Here is a 20,847-nt window from a genome sequence, read left to right on the forward strand (position 1 = left end):
CAAAGTTTAAACAAAACCCTTAATATTCAAAAGTCATAAAATAAATTATTGGATTTCTAATAACATTTATATGATATGTCTACTTAAGGCAGCTTAGCTCATTTGCTTTAACTTTTTAGTCTGAAATAATTATAGATTCATAGGAAGTTGTAAAGATAGTACAGAAATGTTCCCCTTACCTTTTGCCCAGTTTCCCTGCAGTGGTCGCATGTTACATAATGATAGTACAACACCCACACCAAGACTTGGACATTGGTACAATATGTGTGCTTCTAGGTCATTTTACCACATGTGCATATTTCTGTGACAATCATCACAACCAAGATACACAACTATTTCATCACCACCAAGATCACCCTTTTGCTCTCCCTTAATGGTCACACCAATGCCTCTCTCCCCCACCATCCCTAACCCTTGGCAATCTCTAATCTCTTCTCCATCACCATAAATTTGTCATTATGAGGAGGTCATACATAAGGAATCATACAGTATGTGAGCTTTTGAAATGGCTTTCTTTACTCAGCATAATGCCCATGAGATCTCTAAGTCATTGTGCATATCAATAATTCATCCCTTTTTAGTGTTGAATAGTATTCCATGGTATAGATGTAACATGGTTTGTTTAATTAACCATTTACCTATTGAGAGATATTGTAGTTGTTTACTTTTTTTTGCTATTACAAATAAAACTGCTACTAAAATTGTACACAGGTTTTTGTGAAAATGAAGTTATTATTTCTCTTAGACAAGCGTCCAGGAGTACAAGTGTATGGTGAGTGTATAGTCAAGATTTTAAGAAATTGTCAAACTATTTTCCAGAGTGGCTGTCCAATTTTACACTCCTACCAGTAATGGATGAGAGATCATGACTTTTTATTTCAGCTGTTCTAAAAGGTACATAGTGATAACTCATCACAGTCTCTTAATGTGCATTCCCCTAAGGCTAGTGATGTTCACCATCTCTTCAAGTGCTTATCTGCAAGCCATATATCCTTCACGGTAAAATGTCTCTTTAGGTCTTGTGTCTTTTTGTCTAACTTGATTATTTGTTTCTTTTAATGTTGAGCTTTGAAAGATCTTTATACACTGTGTGTTTAAGTCTTTGGTTAGAGATGTGGCTTGCAAGTATGGTCTCCTAGTATGTAACTCGCCTTTTTATTCTCTTAAAAGGTTCTTTCAGAGAAAGTTTCTCATTTTAATGATATCAAATGTATTTATTTTCTTTTTGGTTGGTGCTTTGGTATCATGTCTAAGAACTCTTCTCCAAGGATTTTAGTCCTATTTTCTAAAAGTTTTATAGTTTTATGATTTACATTTAAATATTTTTTCCATTTTTAATTCATTTTCATATAATGTGTGAAGTTTAAGTTCTTTTTTGCCTATGACTATCCAATTACTCTAAGTATCATTGATTAACAAAACAATTCTCCTAACTTTAATTCATTTTTAAATTAAAAATAAATAAATAGTTATATGAGGGCCAAACTGACCAGTGTTAATATTAAATACTGAACTTGGAAACTATCCAAGTTAGGAAATTTCTAAAAAAATATATGCCACAGGATAATGCCACAAGTTAATATGTTAATAACTTCCAAAGAAGTCTGAAAAGTATTGTAAGGGTATCATTGCTATCATAATACTCTTATTTCACTAAAACTTGGTCAAGTTATCTTTAGAAATTAAATGATAGATGACTCTTCTTATAAATTGGATTCTTAAGCTCCAAGCTGCTTTGGCCTGCAAACATGTCAATAAGAACTGAAAGTGATGGATCTCCCTGATACTGATATTTGACAACTAGGAACTGTACAGAGAAATCAAATTACTTGAATAAACTAATGAGCTCTCAAATGTCAATATATAACTAAATAAAATAATAGAAAAGCTTGCCCTTTCTGTTGTTTCTTTCCTTCTTAATACCCCATGAATCACAGAATTTCAGCACGCTCTAAATGAAGCTTGAGACTTTATCTAGTCCAGTACCTTCATACAGCTGGATAACTCTTTCTGGGTAGAACACCTAAAACAAAGGCTAATGATTTCTTCTAAGTGTCAAATGATTTTGTTTGTTTAAATGAATCAATGAGGACATTTAGCATAGAGTTAAGAAAGCAAACTCTAGGTAATGGCTGCCTGGATTCAAATCCCACCTTTTCTTGCTGTTCAAAAATTGCTTAGTTAACAAAGAGTTGGCCTCAGATGCAATAGAAAGAACATAATAGAGTTGTTTAGAGAATTATACTCAAAATAAACTATGCATATAAAACAATTAGCAAAAAAAGCCTGGCATTTAGTAAACTCAGTGGTTATTTCTACTCACCTCTGCCTACAGAAAAATTATTTCACTTGGTCCATTATTCTCTTGACAAAATCAACCTGTTCTCCCTCTGAATGCTCACACATTCAGGTGTTTCTCACACTGGGACTTAACTACATTTTATACCATCTTGTTGAATACTCATTAATGGCATAAGTCATTCCTTGTTCTGTTTTTGGTTTTTGTCTGGAGGTAAAGAAAAAAAAAAAAACAGCTACCATAAAGACTATCTTAATCATTTTTAAGGAAAAATACTGAACATTTTCATTCAATATGAAAAGCAGAAAAATTAGGGAGGAGGAGAGTGAGAAAGGTTTATATACATGAAATGTCTGTATCAAATATGAAATTATGGAAAAAAAGTCACATTATATTTCCATAATTTATAGTTTATATATAAAAACACTGTAAAAAAAATCTGTGCCGAAATCTTTGTACAGACTTAAATGTTCGATAAAAAACTTGATTCTTTATAAATAATAATAAGTACTCAGATAAGTGGAAAATGGCCTGATTGCCAGAAAAAGGTATAGGTGATAAAAAGAGCTTCTCTTCTTCTTAGATGTTAATTTACACTCAATTTCCAGGCCCTACCTGTGATGCTACTCAGTGGGCCAGTCTTGGGCCATTCAGACTTTTCTTACTGCCTGTAACCCAGGTTGACACACTTGCTTGCTGGCTTTTTGAGACTCATTTGTCTACCAGGCTTAGTCTAATTCGTGAATAAGTGACATGGACTACTTTGGGTGGTATAATTTCTGTAAAAACAAAAAAGCAAACCAAAATAAACATACAAAAACCTGTTGGAATTCACCACAGTCTGGGCCTATGTATCTCCATCACATCATCAAAGCACCTGCCTCTCTTAAAATCCTTGCTTGACCTCTCGCCAAGGTCCAGAAACACCACTGATGTCTGAGCAGCCTGAGAAAGGTAGTGCTAGGGAACTTTAAAGAGTTAACAGGAATCCTAAACAGGTGCCCAATATTGTTTTCCTAATTTACGTCTCATAAAACGTACTACTCCCTGTTGATAAAGAAAGTCTGAATATCTTCTCATTAAGAAAGGAGTGGTTGGGAATGTTTTTGCTTTTGAAAATCCCCTAAGAAGAAAACCAATTCCAATGATTTAGAGTGTAAAGAATACTATGATTGAACTGCTCATCCTTGAGAAGTTAAGTCACAAACTTCTACAGAAAAAGAAATTTTCAGAGTTGAACAAAATTTCACCTGTTTCTAACTTCTGTACTCTGTGAAGAGCGTAATATATATATATATATATATATATATATATATATATATATATATATATACTGACTCATGCATGAAAAAACTGCAACCTCCTTTATGTAATTATAGTAGCCTGTGGGAACTGCTTCAGAATTGGACAATATGTATTATAATTATCAGAAACAAATTCAATCTAAAGAAAGAAAATCAGAGACCTGTCATTCTGGTGAAACACAAATCTTGAGAAAAAAAGCATACATGTTGCTGCATAGAATTATGCTCCCTAACTACAGCATCAACCTACATACATTTTCAGTAGAATCAACTTATATATTGGCACACCAGCTGAAATCAAATAAATTGAAGGTTTTTAGATGGGAAATCCTCCAAGCTATAAATATTCTTTTCTTTTAGCTAAAAAAAAAATTCTGGGGTTGAAAACAAGAGCTGACTTCAACATGCTTTGTCCTAATATATCTTAGTATCACCATGAAAACGTTTGGCTATCATTCCACAGATAGGGTTTACATTTTTGCAGAGCTCAGGATTTTATTGTTTTGGGAAATAATCTTTTGAAAAGAAGAGAGCATCAAGATTTCTCTTAGAGTTCCCTGGAGGCCCAGTTGGTTAAGGACCCAAAGTGGTCACTGCTATGGTGCAGGTTTAATTCCTAGCCTAAGGAACTTCCACATGCAATCAGAAAAAAAAAAAAAAAAAAAGCCCAACCCTTTCCTGGGCAATAAAAGCATTAAAAAAAATTCTCTTCATTGGAATCAGAGTTAATTCAGGCTAATTTGAGTGAATGGCAACTTGAGACTTGTGCTAGGAGAGAGAGTGGGGTTGAATACAGTTTAATTCAATCAACAGAAACCTGATATCAAAATACAGCATTATACATATTTTAATAGTCCTTAACTTCAAACGTGTACCCCAAGCACAACAATTTCACATCTTCTTTTGTGAAGATTAAAGGAGAGAACTGTTTTTGAAAGAATTCAATAAAGTATCACAAAATTAAGATATACACACAAAACAGCCCCAAAAATACAAATGTATGCATATGCATACACATGTACCCTCTAAGACTGTTCTCTAATACAGAAATATTTGTTACTGTCTTTTGTGTCTAGTTAAACATGTTTCAGATTGATTCCTTGGTGCTGATACTTTCATGGTTTACATTTTGAACTGAGTTTACAAATTTCTTTCAAAACAGCCTCAGACTGACCTTGTGGATGCAAAGCAGTACGAAATCTATAGAACAGAAACAACATTTGATCCTCATCATTTTTTTCCTCTTAATACAGTCTCTTACTAGGGGATACTCTTGAGATAAATGGTTTGTACTAATTTGCTAGGGCTAGCATCACAAAATACCATAGTCTGCGTGGCTGAAATAGCAGAAACTTACTTTCTCACAGTTCTGGAAGCTAAAAGATTGGGGTTCCCACTGTGGCTCAGTAGTAACGAACCCGGCTAGGATCCATGAGGATGCGGGTTCAATCCCTGGCCTCACTCAGTAGGTTAAGGATCCGGCGTTGCCGTAAGCTGTGGTGTGGGTTGCAGATGTGGCTCAGATCCCTGTTGCTGTGGCTGTGGTGTAGGCCGGCAGCCACCACTCTGATTCAACCCCTAGCCTGGGAACTGCCATATGTCGTGGGTATAGCTGTAAAAAGAAAAAAAAAAAAAAGTTGTTGGTAGCTTTAGTTTCTTCTGATGTTTGCCCAGTGGTTGTGGATAGCTGCCTCCTCACAGTGTCCTCATATAGTCTTTCCCCTGCACACATGCATCTCTGGTGTCTTAAGTGTCCAAATGTCTTCTTCTTACAAGGCCACCACTTGGAACAGATTAGGACCCACCCTAACAGCTGCATTTTAACTTATTTCTTTAAAGACATTACCTCCCACTACACTCATATAATGAGGTACTGGGAATTAGAGTTTCAACATATGAATTGGGGGGGGGGTACAGTTTAGTTTATAATATGGCTCAAATACCTTAAGCTCTGGCTGTTTTTTGGTTGTCTCTATACATTCCCAACCCTACCAAAAATTCTCTGCATTCTCTCTTGAAATTCATAGAAATACGAATAGAGAAATCATGAAAAAACCAGTAGCTCTGAGAATCCTCTTTGGTCAAAATCTATGTGTGTGAGTTCCAATATAAGTAATTGCCTCTTATATTTGTTGATTTGTTTATTTTGTTTTTTGGGGGCTTTTTTTGGGGGGGGGATTTGTTTTTGTTGTTGTTATTGTTTTCATTTTTAATTTTTTTGGCTACACTCATGGCATGCAGAAGTTCACAGGCCAAGGGTCAAACCTGTGCCACGACAGCTTCCCAGAGCCACTGCAATGACAACCCTGGATACTTAACCCATGCACCACATGGGAACTCCACCTTTTATATGTATTTAAATAGGATTCTTTGTTTTAGGAAAGTTGTGTCATGATAGCAATTCTGTTTTCCTACTCCTGGGATTACTTAACCAACTTCTATTTTAATCACCATTAATTTCTTATTCAAACCTAACTAGCGAAGGAAAAAAAAAAAACTTTTAAGATTTTTTGGAAGGAAAAATAACTCAGGAACAGGAAAGGTTACATTAATTATTCTCAGGAAAGGTAACGTCACCTCCTTAGCAGTCAGTATATTGTCTGCTTTCAGGACAAATAAAAATATGACATAAAGTGAAGTAAATTCAAACAGCAAGATTATCCAACTTAATTGAGGCCAAAGTCAACCGGGTCTGGTAAGAAGTTTTGTAAATGGAAGTGACTGCAGTATTTATTTCATCAATAACACCTACTTGAATTAAATAACTACATCAAAGAAAAAGAGAAACTTCATGACCATTCAATGGCTTTACATAGTTAATTGTTTTATTTTATTTTAAATTAATTAAATCTTACCCTAAAATATGGACATGCAACACAAGGAGGTGTTACATGCCAACCAATCAATAATATTTATCACATACTGGCAATGTTTCATGGCTGTGCTTTATAATGAGAGAGGAGTTGGATACACTTAATTTAATAAAACTAATAAATATTGTTTTATCTACACTTAAAAGTTACATACAAATGCCTCAGGAAGTTAAGAGTTACCATGCAACTAAGCAATTCTACTCTTAGATATATATTCAAGAGAATACCCAAATGAAAGCATATGTGATGCAAAAACTTGTACAAGAATATTCACAGCAGCACTATATGTTCATCAAAGTAAAAAATGGAAACAACCCAAATTTCCATCAATGGACGAGTGGATGGATAAAATGTGGTATATCCACACAACAGAATATTACTCAGCAGTATAAAGGAATGAAGTATTGACACATGCTACAGCAAAGCTGGTCCTTGAAAATAATATACTAAGAAAAAGAAGCTACTCAAAAAAGACCCTATATTGTATCATTCCATTTATATGAAGTGTCCAGAATAGGCAAATGTAGAGACATGGAGTAGATTGGTGTTTGCTTAGGGATGGAGCAGAAGGGTCAGGGGAATGGGAATTTACTGCTAATGGGTATAGAGTTTCCTTCAGAAGTGACAAAAATATTCTAAATTAGATTGTGGTTTTGATCACCCAGCCCTGTGAATACACCAAAAAGCATTACATTGTACACTTTAAATGGGTAAATTATGGTGAACTATATCTCAATAAAGCAATTTTTTAAAAAAAGCTCTCCCTGACTGATTTATTTATTTATTTATTTATTTTTGCAATTTAATTTATATTGTGTCTTTTTGGAGCATAAAATTACTTTGCCTGGATAACATTAATTTACAGCCAAAAGAAAAAAAAATACATATTTATTAACTTGGAAACATCAATGAAACAATTCACCTTGTGTTCATTTTTAATGCCACCTGTGACCTCTGATACTAAAGTCAGTACCCTTCTGTAACCTCTCTTCCTTGTAAAGATAAAACATCAATTTAGTTTTGGATTTAAAGCAAACAGGATCATTATGTTTGTAGAGTATTCCATAGCTTTGCTATTCTAGCAATCTGTGACTTATAAATAATGCAAGACATCTTCCTTCTCTAAATGATTTTCTTGAGGCATGAGTCTTGATACGTGGAAACAAAAAAGAAAAAAGAAAAAAAAAGAAAAAGAAAAGAAGGAAATCACCCTGCAGTCATGGAATTCAATCTATTTCTAGTTCCTCAATTGAATTATGAACCACATCTGTTCTCTTCTGTAGTTGCATCAAAAGCCAACTTTCAAACATCTAGCCATTTTATTTTATTTTCATCAAAGTAAAGGTAAATCAGAGCTAACCTCAAAAGTTCTAGTGTTTTAGCTTTGCTTTAGAAGTAAGGGAAAGGAAAAAAAGATCGGTTTCTAAGTGACCCTTGACCTTTGAACCACAACCTCCTTGCCACTAAAGCATTCAGCACCTCATTTAATCTCCCCTCTCTGCACTAGCATAGAGTAAAGGAAACGGAAAAAATAATCTGGGGACTTCATCAATTTTTCATGAATTTTCATTTAGGCCAGAACCCCCTCTTACCCTGGTCGATAGATCAAGCTGCTGTCATATATTTACCACCTGGGGCTACAGCTACTATCTCTAGGGGCTGCCACTGACTCAGGCTGCATCACAGGCAGCCACAATCTGTATGAAGACCTCTGTGCTCATTCTGCTCCAAACACGGAGAGCACTGGTGTTCAAACTGAAATCCTATCTGCACCAGCTATGCCTCAGCTCTCTTGGTGGTCCCATCGGGAAACTACATATTAACTTCTTCAGTGCCAAGTGTCTTGCCCACAGACCCTGAAATTCTGCCTTTTAAATATGTGAAAATCACTTTTTATCTCTCTTGCGTTCAAGAGATTTAAAAAGTATTTTCTGGACTGCTATTTCTTTTCCAAACCAAGAAGGGAAAAATGCAAAATCACATGGTAAGTGATTCAAAATCACCATTGCAATGATTGGCCCAGATTTTCTTCCTCTATTACATTGTTCCATTACATAAAACTAAAGAACATAATTAAAAAAATATGTATGATAAAAAACAGGCTAATATCTATACAATCAGTCAAGACAAATTATCAATAAAAGTACGCATTTCATATGACAGCAGAAAGTGAGATTGTTGAAATTTAAAATGGAAACCAAGATGAACCAGAATCAAAAATTCTGGATTTTTTTAAATAATCGTTTCACAATAAAAGTTATAACAAGTTTGTTCACTACTTATCCATATACTCTTAACGACCTAGATACTCCGAGCTATGCCTAAATCAATAATCAACTGATTTTTAACTCCCGCAGGATGTTTGGCAAGCCTGGAGACAGTTTCAGCGGTCACAACTTGGGTTGTAAGGGTGCTACTGGCATCACCTGGGCAAAGGCCAGAGATGCCGCTACACACCCTACAATGCAGAGCACAGCCCCCACAACAAAGAACTAACCCATCCTCAACGGCAGCAGGGCAAAAGGGTGGATACTCTACTCTGATTCCCTCAAACCCAATTCATAGATGAATTTTTGAAAGAAGAGGCAGCATTTACCACTCCAACTCCACTACCTACTCATTCTTCAGTTACTTTGCTCTCTTTCCATCCCTAGAGCCCACAGATAATTTTTATTAGAGCTCCATGTGGCATTTTCATTGCCAACCACTTTTTCTGTCTTAAAATTATTTCCTTATTTTTCTTGTTAACTTCACTTTCTATATCCTATCACTCCAATAACTCCTCTGAACCTCCTGACCCAGCCTTCTTTCCTTTGTCCACCATTAAATACTGATGTTTCAAACAATGGGAGGGACCTCAGCCCTTATTAACCTCTCCCTACACACAGTTTGCCTGGGCAATCACATCCACGTCCATCTACTCCCGTGGCTTCTACCCCCATCTGGGAAAAACCTCTCTTCTCAATTCCAGAAGCTCTTTCCTTAATAGAACATGATGTATTTTTACTTTATTTCACTGGTATGTCAAACAATATAGCCTAAGCTGACTTCATTCTCTTGTTCCCACTAGAATTATTTCTCTTCTATTTGCCATCCCTGTGGATGGTAGGTATCACAACATATCTAGTCAATCCACCCAAAAAAATCTGGGAATCCCCTTCTATCCCCAAACCACCCATAAAGTGATTTGATTTATAAGTTCTAACTGCAATTCAAAATACTTTGTTGTTTCAATCTTCCAAATAATTTGACAGCTTCTTTATCTTAATTCCATTCTGGCTTCAGTCATTATCCCTTTAACCCAAACTTCAATTTTCTTTCAAAGATTCTCTCTTTACATAACAAAAAGTCTAGGCTTTATGATGCAGCACACATGTATCTTTCCAACTGTATGCTGCCCAACGACCTCATTTCAAGCTACCTGCAGGTCTCCAAATACACAGTGTTATTAGGTTTCCATTCTTTCCATTAATAGATAAGGAAATCAATGTGCCATAACTGAGCAATTACACAAAGTATCCTAAAATATGAAGGTCAAATACACATATGACCTGCAGCAGTTCTTCTATCATTTTATAAAAATATCTTGGTTACCAACAGTATTGACAAATCATAATGCTTTGACCCACATTTCCATATTAACACATTTTATGAAACACATAAGGAAAGGGAGAAGACTGATGAGCTAAAGTGAAAGAGATGAACAGCCTATAAATGGATATTATTTGATCTTGAGTTGCCTCAAATGGCATGAACTGTTGACAGGGCATTAGAAGAAAGAATTTTATTCACCAGCTAAATCCAATTTAGAAGCCTTCTTGTTTTCCTTTCTAGGTCAGAAGTATTTCTTAGCGTTTTTCAAAACTCAGAGATTTCCAAATAAAAACATACTACTGCCACATGATGTGAAAAAAAAAATCATAGTTTAAAATTTTCCTTCTAAAACATTTTGATTCATTATTAATGATTCTATTAGGAAAGAGAGCAATCCTTTGGATTAAGTAAAAGTACAAGATGTGTTTGGGGAGCAATTTTAACAAAGCTAAGGCTCAGAAAAAAAATAAGTTTATAGTTGTTCAACAATAAAATCACTCTCCAATTTAGATAAACTGTAATTGAGAAGAAAGTTAGTTAAGGATTAAAAATTGCTGTTTGCTTAAAATAAATGAGCTACAAGAATATATAGTACAACAAAGAGAACAGAGCCCGATATTTTATAGTAACTATAAATGGAATATAACTTTTAAAAATTGTAAATCACTACGTTGTACATCTGAAATTTATATAGGATTTTATATCAACTAGACCCCAATTAAAAAAAAACTAAAATAAAACCAGGTATCTGCTGCTGAGTACAAAAGAAAATTAAAAGTTCTTTATTTTTATTTACATAAAATGGGCTAGATTTCATTTGAGTATTTTTCTAAATATGGCACAGTTCTCTAAAGCTGATAATTAGAATATTCGTGGTCTGATCTTGAATTCCCCATTAACTTATAGTTTTGAATCTCGGTCACTTAACCATCATGGGTTTCATTTTATCTATAAAAGGGAAGAATAATGCCTATTATATTTACTATAAAGGGATCTGCTGAGGGGGAAAAATCAGTAGAATTGAAATATTCCAATATGTTTGAAATGTTCTAGAAATAATATATTTCAAAATAAAAATGGAGCAGTTAGGAATATTTGCATTCTTGACATTTTGTAAAGTGTACATTTCAAATCTCACTAAAGTGTGCTTCATCTAACTACTTTTTGAAGTAAGTTTAAAAATGAAATTTTATCTAGCAACTTGTGCAAAGTGGCACTACTAGCAAAATTTCTAATCCTTATATCTTAAAGTACTAAATTTGGGTTTTAGGATTTTTCAGTCTTTTTGCTGGACTTAACACATTCCAAGCATGGAGTGGGTTCCAGATTTCCTGGTATAAACTATAAATCAAAGGACTAGATGCTAAAGAACAAAAGCTTGTACCGGGAGAGCTGAATAAGAAGTTGTATAATTTTGTTCACTAAAACACACTTTCATGTGTAAAGGTACTAATACACTGTTGAGAATTTCAATACAGATATACACAAGTACCATGTACATGGTGAGTATAAATATCAATGTTAACTCAAGACACAAGATCATGAACTATTTATCCAGCACCCGCCCCCAGCCATAGAGAAAGACTCATGTGTCCTGAACACCTACTTGTACACCAGAAAGTTAAAGAGCACAACCTTCTTTAAGGCCCAATTACCGCCATCGTTTTCACAAATAATTCCGGATACAATCTTTCCTCGAAGTAGATAATGTCAAAATTATATGGTGTTGTTCAAATGATGACACCAAATCCTCACTTATAAACCAGAAGCAAATCTAATGTATTTTTAAATTTGTTCTTGAAAACCATTCAGAGAAATTCAGTTATGGAGTCAGTGTTCAAAATACATGCAAAGTCTTGATATCTTGATTTACTAGTGCTGATTTATAAATAAATAAATTTTAAAATGGCAAAGGCGGGGCAAGTCCTTAGCTACTGCTGGTTTCCAAAACTGAACAAGATATTCCTATATATGAACATTTTGTCCCAGTAGAGAAATCAGTTTCTTCTATGATGAATTTTTTATTAAAAAACAAAGTATAGTTGCTGTTACTGTTGGTGTATTCTCCCTTGCATGTCTGGGGTAATTACTCCTGAATTTAGCCTGGAAGTAAAGGAGTTAATATAACCTAGAGAGTATATTCTTTTTAAAGTTGCATACAAAAATTAGATTTAGGAATATATATATATGTATGTGTACATATATAAAATAGCTACATAGAAATAAGTAACAGAAATAGGTAAAATATTGAATTTATGTCTTATATTTATGCCATGCTACACATAAGCTTTTATTTAACACTGCCAACTTTAATACTTGATTATATCTTTCATTAATAATTCAAATTTTAAATATGACCAGCATGATTGCCGCCTTGCTTTAATATAATTACATAATACCTACACTGCTTCAATATAACTAAGTTTGCTGCAACACCTTGGCTTGACATTATTTTGAACAGCTTTCTTGGGAGAAAGCAGCGTAAAATTCTGCAGTATGCTGATATTCTTTAGGTATTAAGCATCTATGGGAACGAACCAAAGAGTACTAAAAATAAAGCAGAGTAAAAGTGCAAGCCATTTATGAGATTCATTACGTTTACTTACATGCCACTTCCAGAGATGCATTTCGACTCACAGCTTCCCCAAGATAGTTCCTTGCAACACACACGTAGCTTCCTTCATCAGGTTTACTTCTGCGCCCATGCACAATGCGCAGGAAGAATAAGGATCCGCTGGGCAGAAGCATCCTGTGGGACCGGGGATCATCCTTGTCAGTCTCCACCCGCTCACCATCCTTGTACCACTCAATGGTGGGTGTTGGCCGGCCCTCAGCCTTACAGTTCAAAGTGGTAGGCTCTCCCTTGGAAACAATGACATCAGAAGGGTGCTCCACAATCCGCGGGGGGAAGTCTTCCTGGCGAAGACGAGATCCTACGAAATGGGACAGAATGAAGATGAACTTTTAACATTTCCTCATCTATAACTTTTGTTTCATTTAGGATCATGTAGATGAAATTAAACTATTCAATCACTCCAAATGCACTTACTACTTTTTATTTTTGCTTTGGTCTTTGTATTTTATCCATCTCATAAGCCATCTCAAGTCCCTCGTGGGACAAGATGATAGAGCAATACATTAATGTGTTAATTCTTTTTTTTTTTTTTTGTCTTTTTGCTATTTCTTAGGCCGCTCCTGCGGCATATGGAGGTTCCCAGGCTAGGGGTCTAATTGGAGGTGTAGCCACCAGCCTACGCCAGAGCCACAGCAACGCGGGATCCGAGCCGCGTCTGCGACCTACACCACAGTTCACGGCAACGCCGGATCCTTAACCCACTGAGCAAGGCCAGGGATCGAACCCGAAACCTCATGGTTCCTAGTCGGATTTGTTAACCACTGCGCCACGATGGGAACTCCTAATGTGTTAATTCTAATGAGTTAGGGGTAACATGTTCCAGGAGTCCTGACAAACAAAAGTAAAAGGAGCATGAAATTTTCTTTTGGAACCAGTAAATTAGAATGGGTACTAAGACGAGTGAGGCTGATTTCCTGTCCTTAAAGTGCTTACTATGTACCTGGGGAGTAACCCAAGTGGGCAAGTACCTAGACTACACACATAGAAACCATTTATCATGTTGGCACTGTGTATCAGAATCAACACAAAAAGGAACCTGAACATTATGTACAAATAATAACACAATTTATTAGATGAGGAAGAAGCTTAATGACACAAATTGCCCAGAACTATAAAGGAAATATGCAGTAGAAGACAAGATTTGAACCCAAGTATGTCTGACTGAGGAGCTCAAATCATTATGTTTAAGTACCACATGGAGGTCTAAGAAATGCACTGCAGGAAAAAAATCAGGAAAAATAATGTTAACTCTAACTAGAGCATAGCCTCAAAGTCAGAATTTAAATTAAGTTGTAAAGAATAAAAATAATATGTCAACTGAAGGAGAACGACATTCAGACTGGAGAAACAGCATGGGCAAAAGGACAGAGAAATAACAGTACATGCATAACACATTTCATAACCAGGGAGAAATTTAATGTGGCAGCTGAGGGTGAAAAGCAATCTTACATCCAGAAACAAAAAAGGGCTTAAAATATCATGCTAGGGAGTGTACTTTTATTCTATACGGCTAACTGATTTTGAGGGGGCGGTGACATGGCATGACATCTGTGTTTTAGAAAGATTCTTTTGGTCTGCAACATAAAAGATGACAATGGAGGCAAAGACAGGTGAGAGTTACTTCAATATCCCAGAGAATAACAGGAACCTGACCTTGAAAAGCAACACTTAAGGTAGAAAAACAGAAGAAGACAGAAGGTCTATCATAAAATAAACACTTGACAGAATTTTGTATTCTACACAGTAAGGAAGAGTGAAAAGTAACAACTTTCTTGTGACTGTAGTGGAAGTGGAGCCACTAAGAAGTAGAAGGATTTGTGTGGTATTTTAAGACAAATTTTTCATAACGCATTGTATTGAATATTTTTATTTATAAAGTGCCAGAGACCATTATTTATGGAAAAACCCTACCGCTGCTGCAAATAATTCTAAAGGAGATGCTGAAAGAACCCTGTCTGGACACATAATGATAATCTAGATACGAGCTTTTAAAAGTTAACTCAAAATTTTCCAATCACCTAATATTAGTACATTTCTACTCAATAAACAGAAGTAATATTTACTCATCAATGTTATATATTCCAGCTTACTTTCGATATTAATTTCAAATTCATATTTTAACAAATGAAATTTAATTTCTTTTCTGAAGAAGATTAACTTTTAAAGGCTGCCGATTATCATTTGTTACCTCATCAGATCCAAGAAGGAAATTGTACAAGTGCTAGGTTCCTAAAGCAAGAGTAATTCATGGTACACAGGTCAGATTTAAGAAAAAAAGAAGACGAACTAAAAAGACCCAAAGTATTCAAATATAGACAGGAAATCACATCCTGCATCACAATAATAAAGAATGTTACCTACCATAAATGAGGAAAACGAAGGATAGAGGAATTCTATTATTACAGAATATAAAAAGAATGATTTTTAAAAGTAATAATTATATAAGATCTTCAAGTATTTATCTGTTATTAACTAATAATAGCTTGCAAATCGGTGACACATTCCTAAATGTAAACATTTGCACACCTAGCCATAGAAACTGATTTTAAAATGCACCAAGAAAGAGGTCTATGCTACTTTTCAGGGTACGGTAAGCCACAATCATATTGTTTAGATATCTTCCTTGTTTTGCTCTAATCTCTCATGTGCAATCATCTACCTTCTCTCTAATGCCAAAGTTCTATTATTATTATTATTTTTTTTTTGTCTTTTTGCCTTTTCTAGGGCCACTTCCCATGGCATATGGAGGTTCCCGGCTTAGGGGTCCAGGTGGGTGTGTGAAATATATCTCCTTGTGGTTTTGATTTGCATTTGCCTAATAGCTAATGATGCTGAGCATCTTATATGCTTGCTGCTCTTTTGTCTTTTTTGGATAAATGTCTATTTAAACCCTTTGCCTATTTAAAAATTTGGTTATTTGTACTTCTATTGAGTTGTAAGAATTCTTCGTTTATTCTAGATATAAGTCCCTTTTCAGGTATATGATTTACATTGTTTTTCTGATTCTATGGGGTTTTTGAAGTATTTTTTTCAAGAACAAATATATTTAAATTTGATGAAGTCCAATTTATTTATTATTTCATTTGTTCCATGTGATTTTGGTGCAGCTGCCGGCCTATGCCAGAGACACAGCAATGCGGGATCCAAGCTGTGTCTGTGACCCACACCACAGCTCACGGAAACGCCAGATCCTTAATCCACTGAGCAAGGCCAGGGATCAAACCTGCACCTTCATGGTTCCTAGTCAGATTCGTTAACCACTGCGCCACGATGGGAACTCCAAAGTTGTTCTATTATTAAAACTAAGTAAGTTAACTGTCCATGTTTTTAGAGTGCTATTTACTATATCAACAGTTCTCTACATTATTAGATGGTTGGCCTGGATAAGGCTTGAACAGAACCTGAAAAACCTTAACTCTTATTAACTAAAACATAAAATAACAGACTAATAAGAGAAATAGAAGCAAAAATGATATTTAGACTCCTGCACATTCAGTAAGCACTCGAAGTATCATTTATCACCACAACATATGTAAACTATTCTAGTGCTATCACATGTGGATATTCTTCTAGTATCTTTATTCCACTCATAAAAAATTCAGAAGAATACCTACAATCTGAATATAAGAGGTAAAATTATCAAACCATTAAAAGAAATTATAGGAGCAAATTTTCATGAGCTTGAGTTAGTCAAAACTTTCATGAATATGACACCAAAATTACATGGAACAAATGAAATAATAAATAAAATTGGACTTCATCAAATTTAAATATATTTGTTCTTGAAAAAAATACTTCAAAAACCCCATAGAATCAGAAAAACAATGTAAATCATATACCTGAAAAGGGACTTATATCTAGAATAAACGAAGAATTCTTACAACTCAATAGAAGTACAAATAACCAAATTTTTAAATAGGCAAAGGGTTTAAATAGACATTTATCCAAAAAAGACAAAAGAGCAGCAAGCATATAAGATGCTCAGCATCATTAGCTATTAGGCAAATGCAAATCAAAACCACAAGGAGATATATTTCACACACCCACTAGGATGGCAATAACCAAAAAAAAAAAAAGTAAAATAATGAGAATTGTCTGGGATATTGAAAAATTGAGAGCCTCATACTTTGCTGGGAGAATGTAAAATGGTACAGCCACTTTGGAACACTATCTGGAGTTCCTCAAAAAAAAACTGGAATTAATATATGACCCAGCAATTTCACTGCCTGGTACATAAACCAAGAAAAATAAAACCTCATGTCCACCTAAAACTTGTACATGAATGTACTATAACATTCATAGCATTATTCATAATATTTTTAAGTGTTAAGAACCCTAATGTCTATTAATTGATGAATGTATAAATAAATGTTATATATCCACATAATAGAATATCAGTCAGCAATAAAAATGAAATACTGATACACACTGTACTGTAAGTGAACCCTGAAAACATACTAAGTGAAAAAAGCTAATCGCAAAATGATTCCACTTCCATAAGATGTCCAGAATAGGTAAATCCAAAGAAACTAAAAGAAGGTTTGTGGTTGTCCAGGGTATGGCAGGGAGGTGAGGTGTGAAGAAAGACTGGGTAATCTTTAGGGGTTGACGAAAATATTCTAAAGTTGATTATGGTAAGGGTTGGACAACCCCAGGAAAATAATGAAAACTATTACATCGTATGTTTTGGTTTTGTTTTTGTTTTTGTTTTGTTTTGTTTGTTTGTTTTTGTCTTTTTGCCTTTTCTAGGGCCGCTCCCATGGCATATGGAGGTTCCCAGGCTAGGGGTCGAATCGGAGCTGTAGCCCCCAGCCTACACCAGAGCCACAGCAACGCAGGATCCGAGCCGCGTCTGCGAGCTACACCACAGCTCACAGCAACGCTGGATCCTTAACCCACTGAGCAAGGCCAGGGACCGAATCCGCAACCTCATGGTTCCTAGTCGGATTCGTTAACCAATGAGCCACAACGGGAACTCCTCGTATGCTTTAAATGAGTAAAATATGTGGCACATGAATTATATCTCAATGAAGTAGTTTTTAAAAAGTCATAAGTAAAGGCATTGTGAGTAAATGTAATACAAGGCATTGTATCAGTTCATGTTTTCTCTTAATGATAGGTTATTTTCCTCATTCATAACTTGAAGTTTTAAATGCAATAATCATCAGGCTGGCACTGGCCAATAGGGCATAAAATAAAGTCAAGAGGCTATACCAGCCAGATAGATAGATGATTGATAGATAGATAATGGAGATATGCAAAAACACAGCTGCAATCTAAATTTTAAGATTTAATAACAGTGAGGAAATTCATTTTGAACTCCCTTAAATTCAGGCATTATGCAACCATAGTAGTGACCCTTCAGATGGATAAGCCTTAGATAGGTCCCTAAATTCTTTAAAACTGTTTACAAAAATGGGTATTCTTGTGTAGGCAGGAGGGAGTAGTGGCGAGTGCGTCCACAGATTTCATCAAATTTTCCAAGAGGTCTGAGGCTTAAAATTATGAAGGACCACTAAAGTACTGCGACCAAAACACACCCATTATTTGCTTCAAAAATACAAGCAACAACAAAAATGGTGCCAAGTTGTCAGCCAAAATCATTTGAAACCAAACAGTAGAGGGGGCTCTTCCTCACATGCACCACTGAAACAGTTTAACCTTAAAAGCTTCTGATATCCAAGGACCTATCAGAAATCCAGGATCCCAAGTTAAAGCCCAGACCTACAGAATCAGAATCTGCATTTTAACAAGATTGCCTGGCAATGCATGTGCACATCAAAGTTTGAGAAGCACTGCTCTAAACAATTCAATTTGGCCTTGAGCTAAGGATGGCTTAATGCTTTTAACATGTTAAAAGAAGAGGAGGAAGAAGAAAAGGAGGAAGAAGAAAAAAAGGAGAAGGTGGAGGAAGAAAGAGACCTTATATTGTCTACAAAGCTTAAGATACTACCTGATACTTTACAGAGAACGTTTGCCAGTCCTGCTCTAGAGCACCTGCTTAGCACTTTCCATTAATAACTTTAGTTATTTACACTTTTTATAAAGGACCACATAAGTGTTTTCTCCAGATTTCAGATAAAAAAAAATTTTCAACAGCAAGGGAAAAAAATACTTTGCTCATGTCAGAGGACATATTCTGGATTACTATTTGATCAGATAGGCTAAGCACAGTATCCAAATTACTATTTACAATTCTAACTTTGCTTGCAGCTAATAATAGCAAGCCTGGACATCACTTTATATTTCAATTATGAATTGTGCAATAAAATAGTCGTTTCAATTTAAAGTATTTTATTCAACTGTCCTTAGCTATTATAAAGAAAGACAACGAAAATTAGTCACGGTACTATGAACATCTGATATTTATTTTTATTGTCCAAGAAAATAAGCTATAAAATAGTCAAGTGACTTGTCCATCATTGAATAGCTACTAGTGGCAGAATTAAAACTCCAAGTCTTTCATCCAAAATGTGCCAGGCTTGTTAAAAATGCACACAAGTAGAGAATGCACACTGTAGAAGTTCCGACCATGGCTCAGCGGAAAGGAATCTGACTGGCATCCATGAGAATGCAGGTTCGATCCCTGGCCTCACTCAGTGGGTTAAGGATCCAGCGTTGCCATGAGCTGTGGTGTAGGTCGCAGATGTGGCTCAGATCGGGCGTTACTGTGGCTGTGGCTGTGGCGTAGGCCAGTGGCTACAGCTCCGATTCGACCCCTAGCCTGGGAACCTCCATATGCCGCAGGTGCAGCCTTAAAAAAGACAAAAAAAAAAAGAAGAAGAAGTACGCACGCTGCAACAAAACTAATTGCAAACCCCTTCTAAAATCGATTTCAATAAAACGAGTCAATGCCTCTAGTCATAATATCATCAGAAAAATATTCCTTGTTTTTCTTGGCTTCTGCGACCTACACCACAGCTTATGGCAATGCCAGATCCTTAACCCACTGAGCAAGGTCAGGGATTGAAGCTGCATCCTCATGGATTCTAGTCAGGTTCATTTCCACTAAGCCATGACAAGCACTCCCTTCCTTGTTTTTCAAAATGTGATTCTCAGACTACCTGCACTGAAATCACCTGTGGTAGATAGATTCTTAGTCTCCACGGTGAACAGAATGCCTCAGAAGTTACAAGTGGGAGGGTCTAAGAAACTACCATGATAGCACACCTACAACAAGGGCATGCACTTAGACCTTGCTAGATAAAGCACTCCACAGAAATATGAAATTAGCCAGCTAAACAAAGATGCATCTTTGAATAATATTCTAAAGCACCCAAATTTACATAATGGATTATTGCTGCTTGTCAGAGGGTCTCAAGCAATGACGTTGAAATGATTTTAGTAAAATATTTAATAAAAACAAATTGAATGGTTTATTAGCTCTTTAAATTTTAAAGAATTGGAAGTGAAGTATAAATAAAATCATAATTCATGAATATATTTAAATTTAGTTTTATTTAGTCAATAACCACACATTTGCAGTGAGTACTACAGAATTGTTGTTATCAGAAGGGATTTCAATTACATGATATAATAAAGGAGGATAAAGCACCTAGAAGAACACCTGTTGATTTTACGTCCTGTATTTAGAATTAAATTGCTTCTGCCTCATTATTCAGTTGGAATATAAAATTTCCTTGCATTAAGCTTTACTTTTTATTCATATACACCAGATAACCATATCTAGTTAAGCTAAACAACACATTTCAAACTTTTCTGAATTTTTCAAAGGGCAGGACAAATGCTTGGTAAATACATTCCCTCCAGCAAAATTTCTGCACCTCATCCATTCTTCTTTTTCTTAAAAAAATACATAATATTGCGTCTGGGTTCCTAATAAGTACGTCTGTATTAACAAAATATTTTCCCAAAAAAAAAAAACTAGTAAAATAAAGCTAGCAAGCCTAACTTTGCTTGCAGCTAATCATAGCAAGTCTGGACATCACTTTCTGACTAGACTAGAGATACTTTCTGACTAGAGATACTTTTCCTTCCCTGAAGTTACCCTTCACTAGGTTTTGGTTTTTTATTTTTTCATCTTTTCTAGGGCCACGCCAATGGCATATGGAGGTTCCCAGGCTAGGGATCTAATCAGATCCCTACACCACAGCTCACGACAATGCTGGATCCTTAACCCAC

At 35.4% G+C, this 20,847-nt stretch overlaps 1 protein-coding gene across 7 annotated transcripts in view; it reads right to left on the bottom strand.

Moving 5' to 3' along the window:
• Positions 1-20,847, bottom strand: part of ROBO2 (roundabout guidance receptor 2) — a 601,587-nt gene that overhangs the window by 523,839 nt on the left and 56,901 nt on the right. For all 7 annotated transcript variants that reach the window (XM_047794525.1, XM_047794528.1, XM_047794527.1 and 4 more), the window contains exon 2: positions 12,677-13,003. In XM_047794525.1, the coding sequence (XP_047650481.1) occupies positions 12,677-13,003 (327 nt within the window). The remainder of the gene's footprint in view (positions 1-12,676; positions 13,004-20,847) is intronic.

The sequence above is a fragment of the Phacochoerus africanus genome, chromosome 1 (genome assembly GCF_016906955.1).
Source record: "Phacochoerus africanus isolate WHEZ1 chromosome 1, ROS_Pafr_v1, whole genome shotgun sequence".
Classification (NCBI taxonomy): domain Eukaryota; kingdom Metazoa; phylum Chordata; class Mammalia; order Artiodactyla; family Suidae; genus Phacochoerus; species Phacochoerus africanus.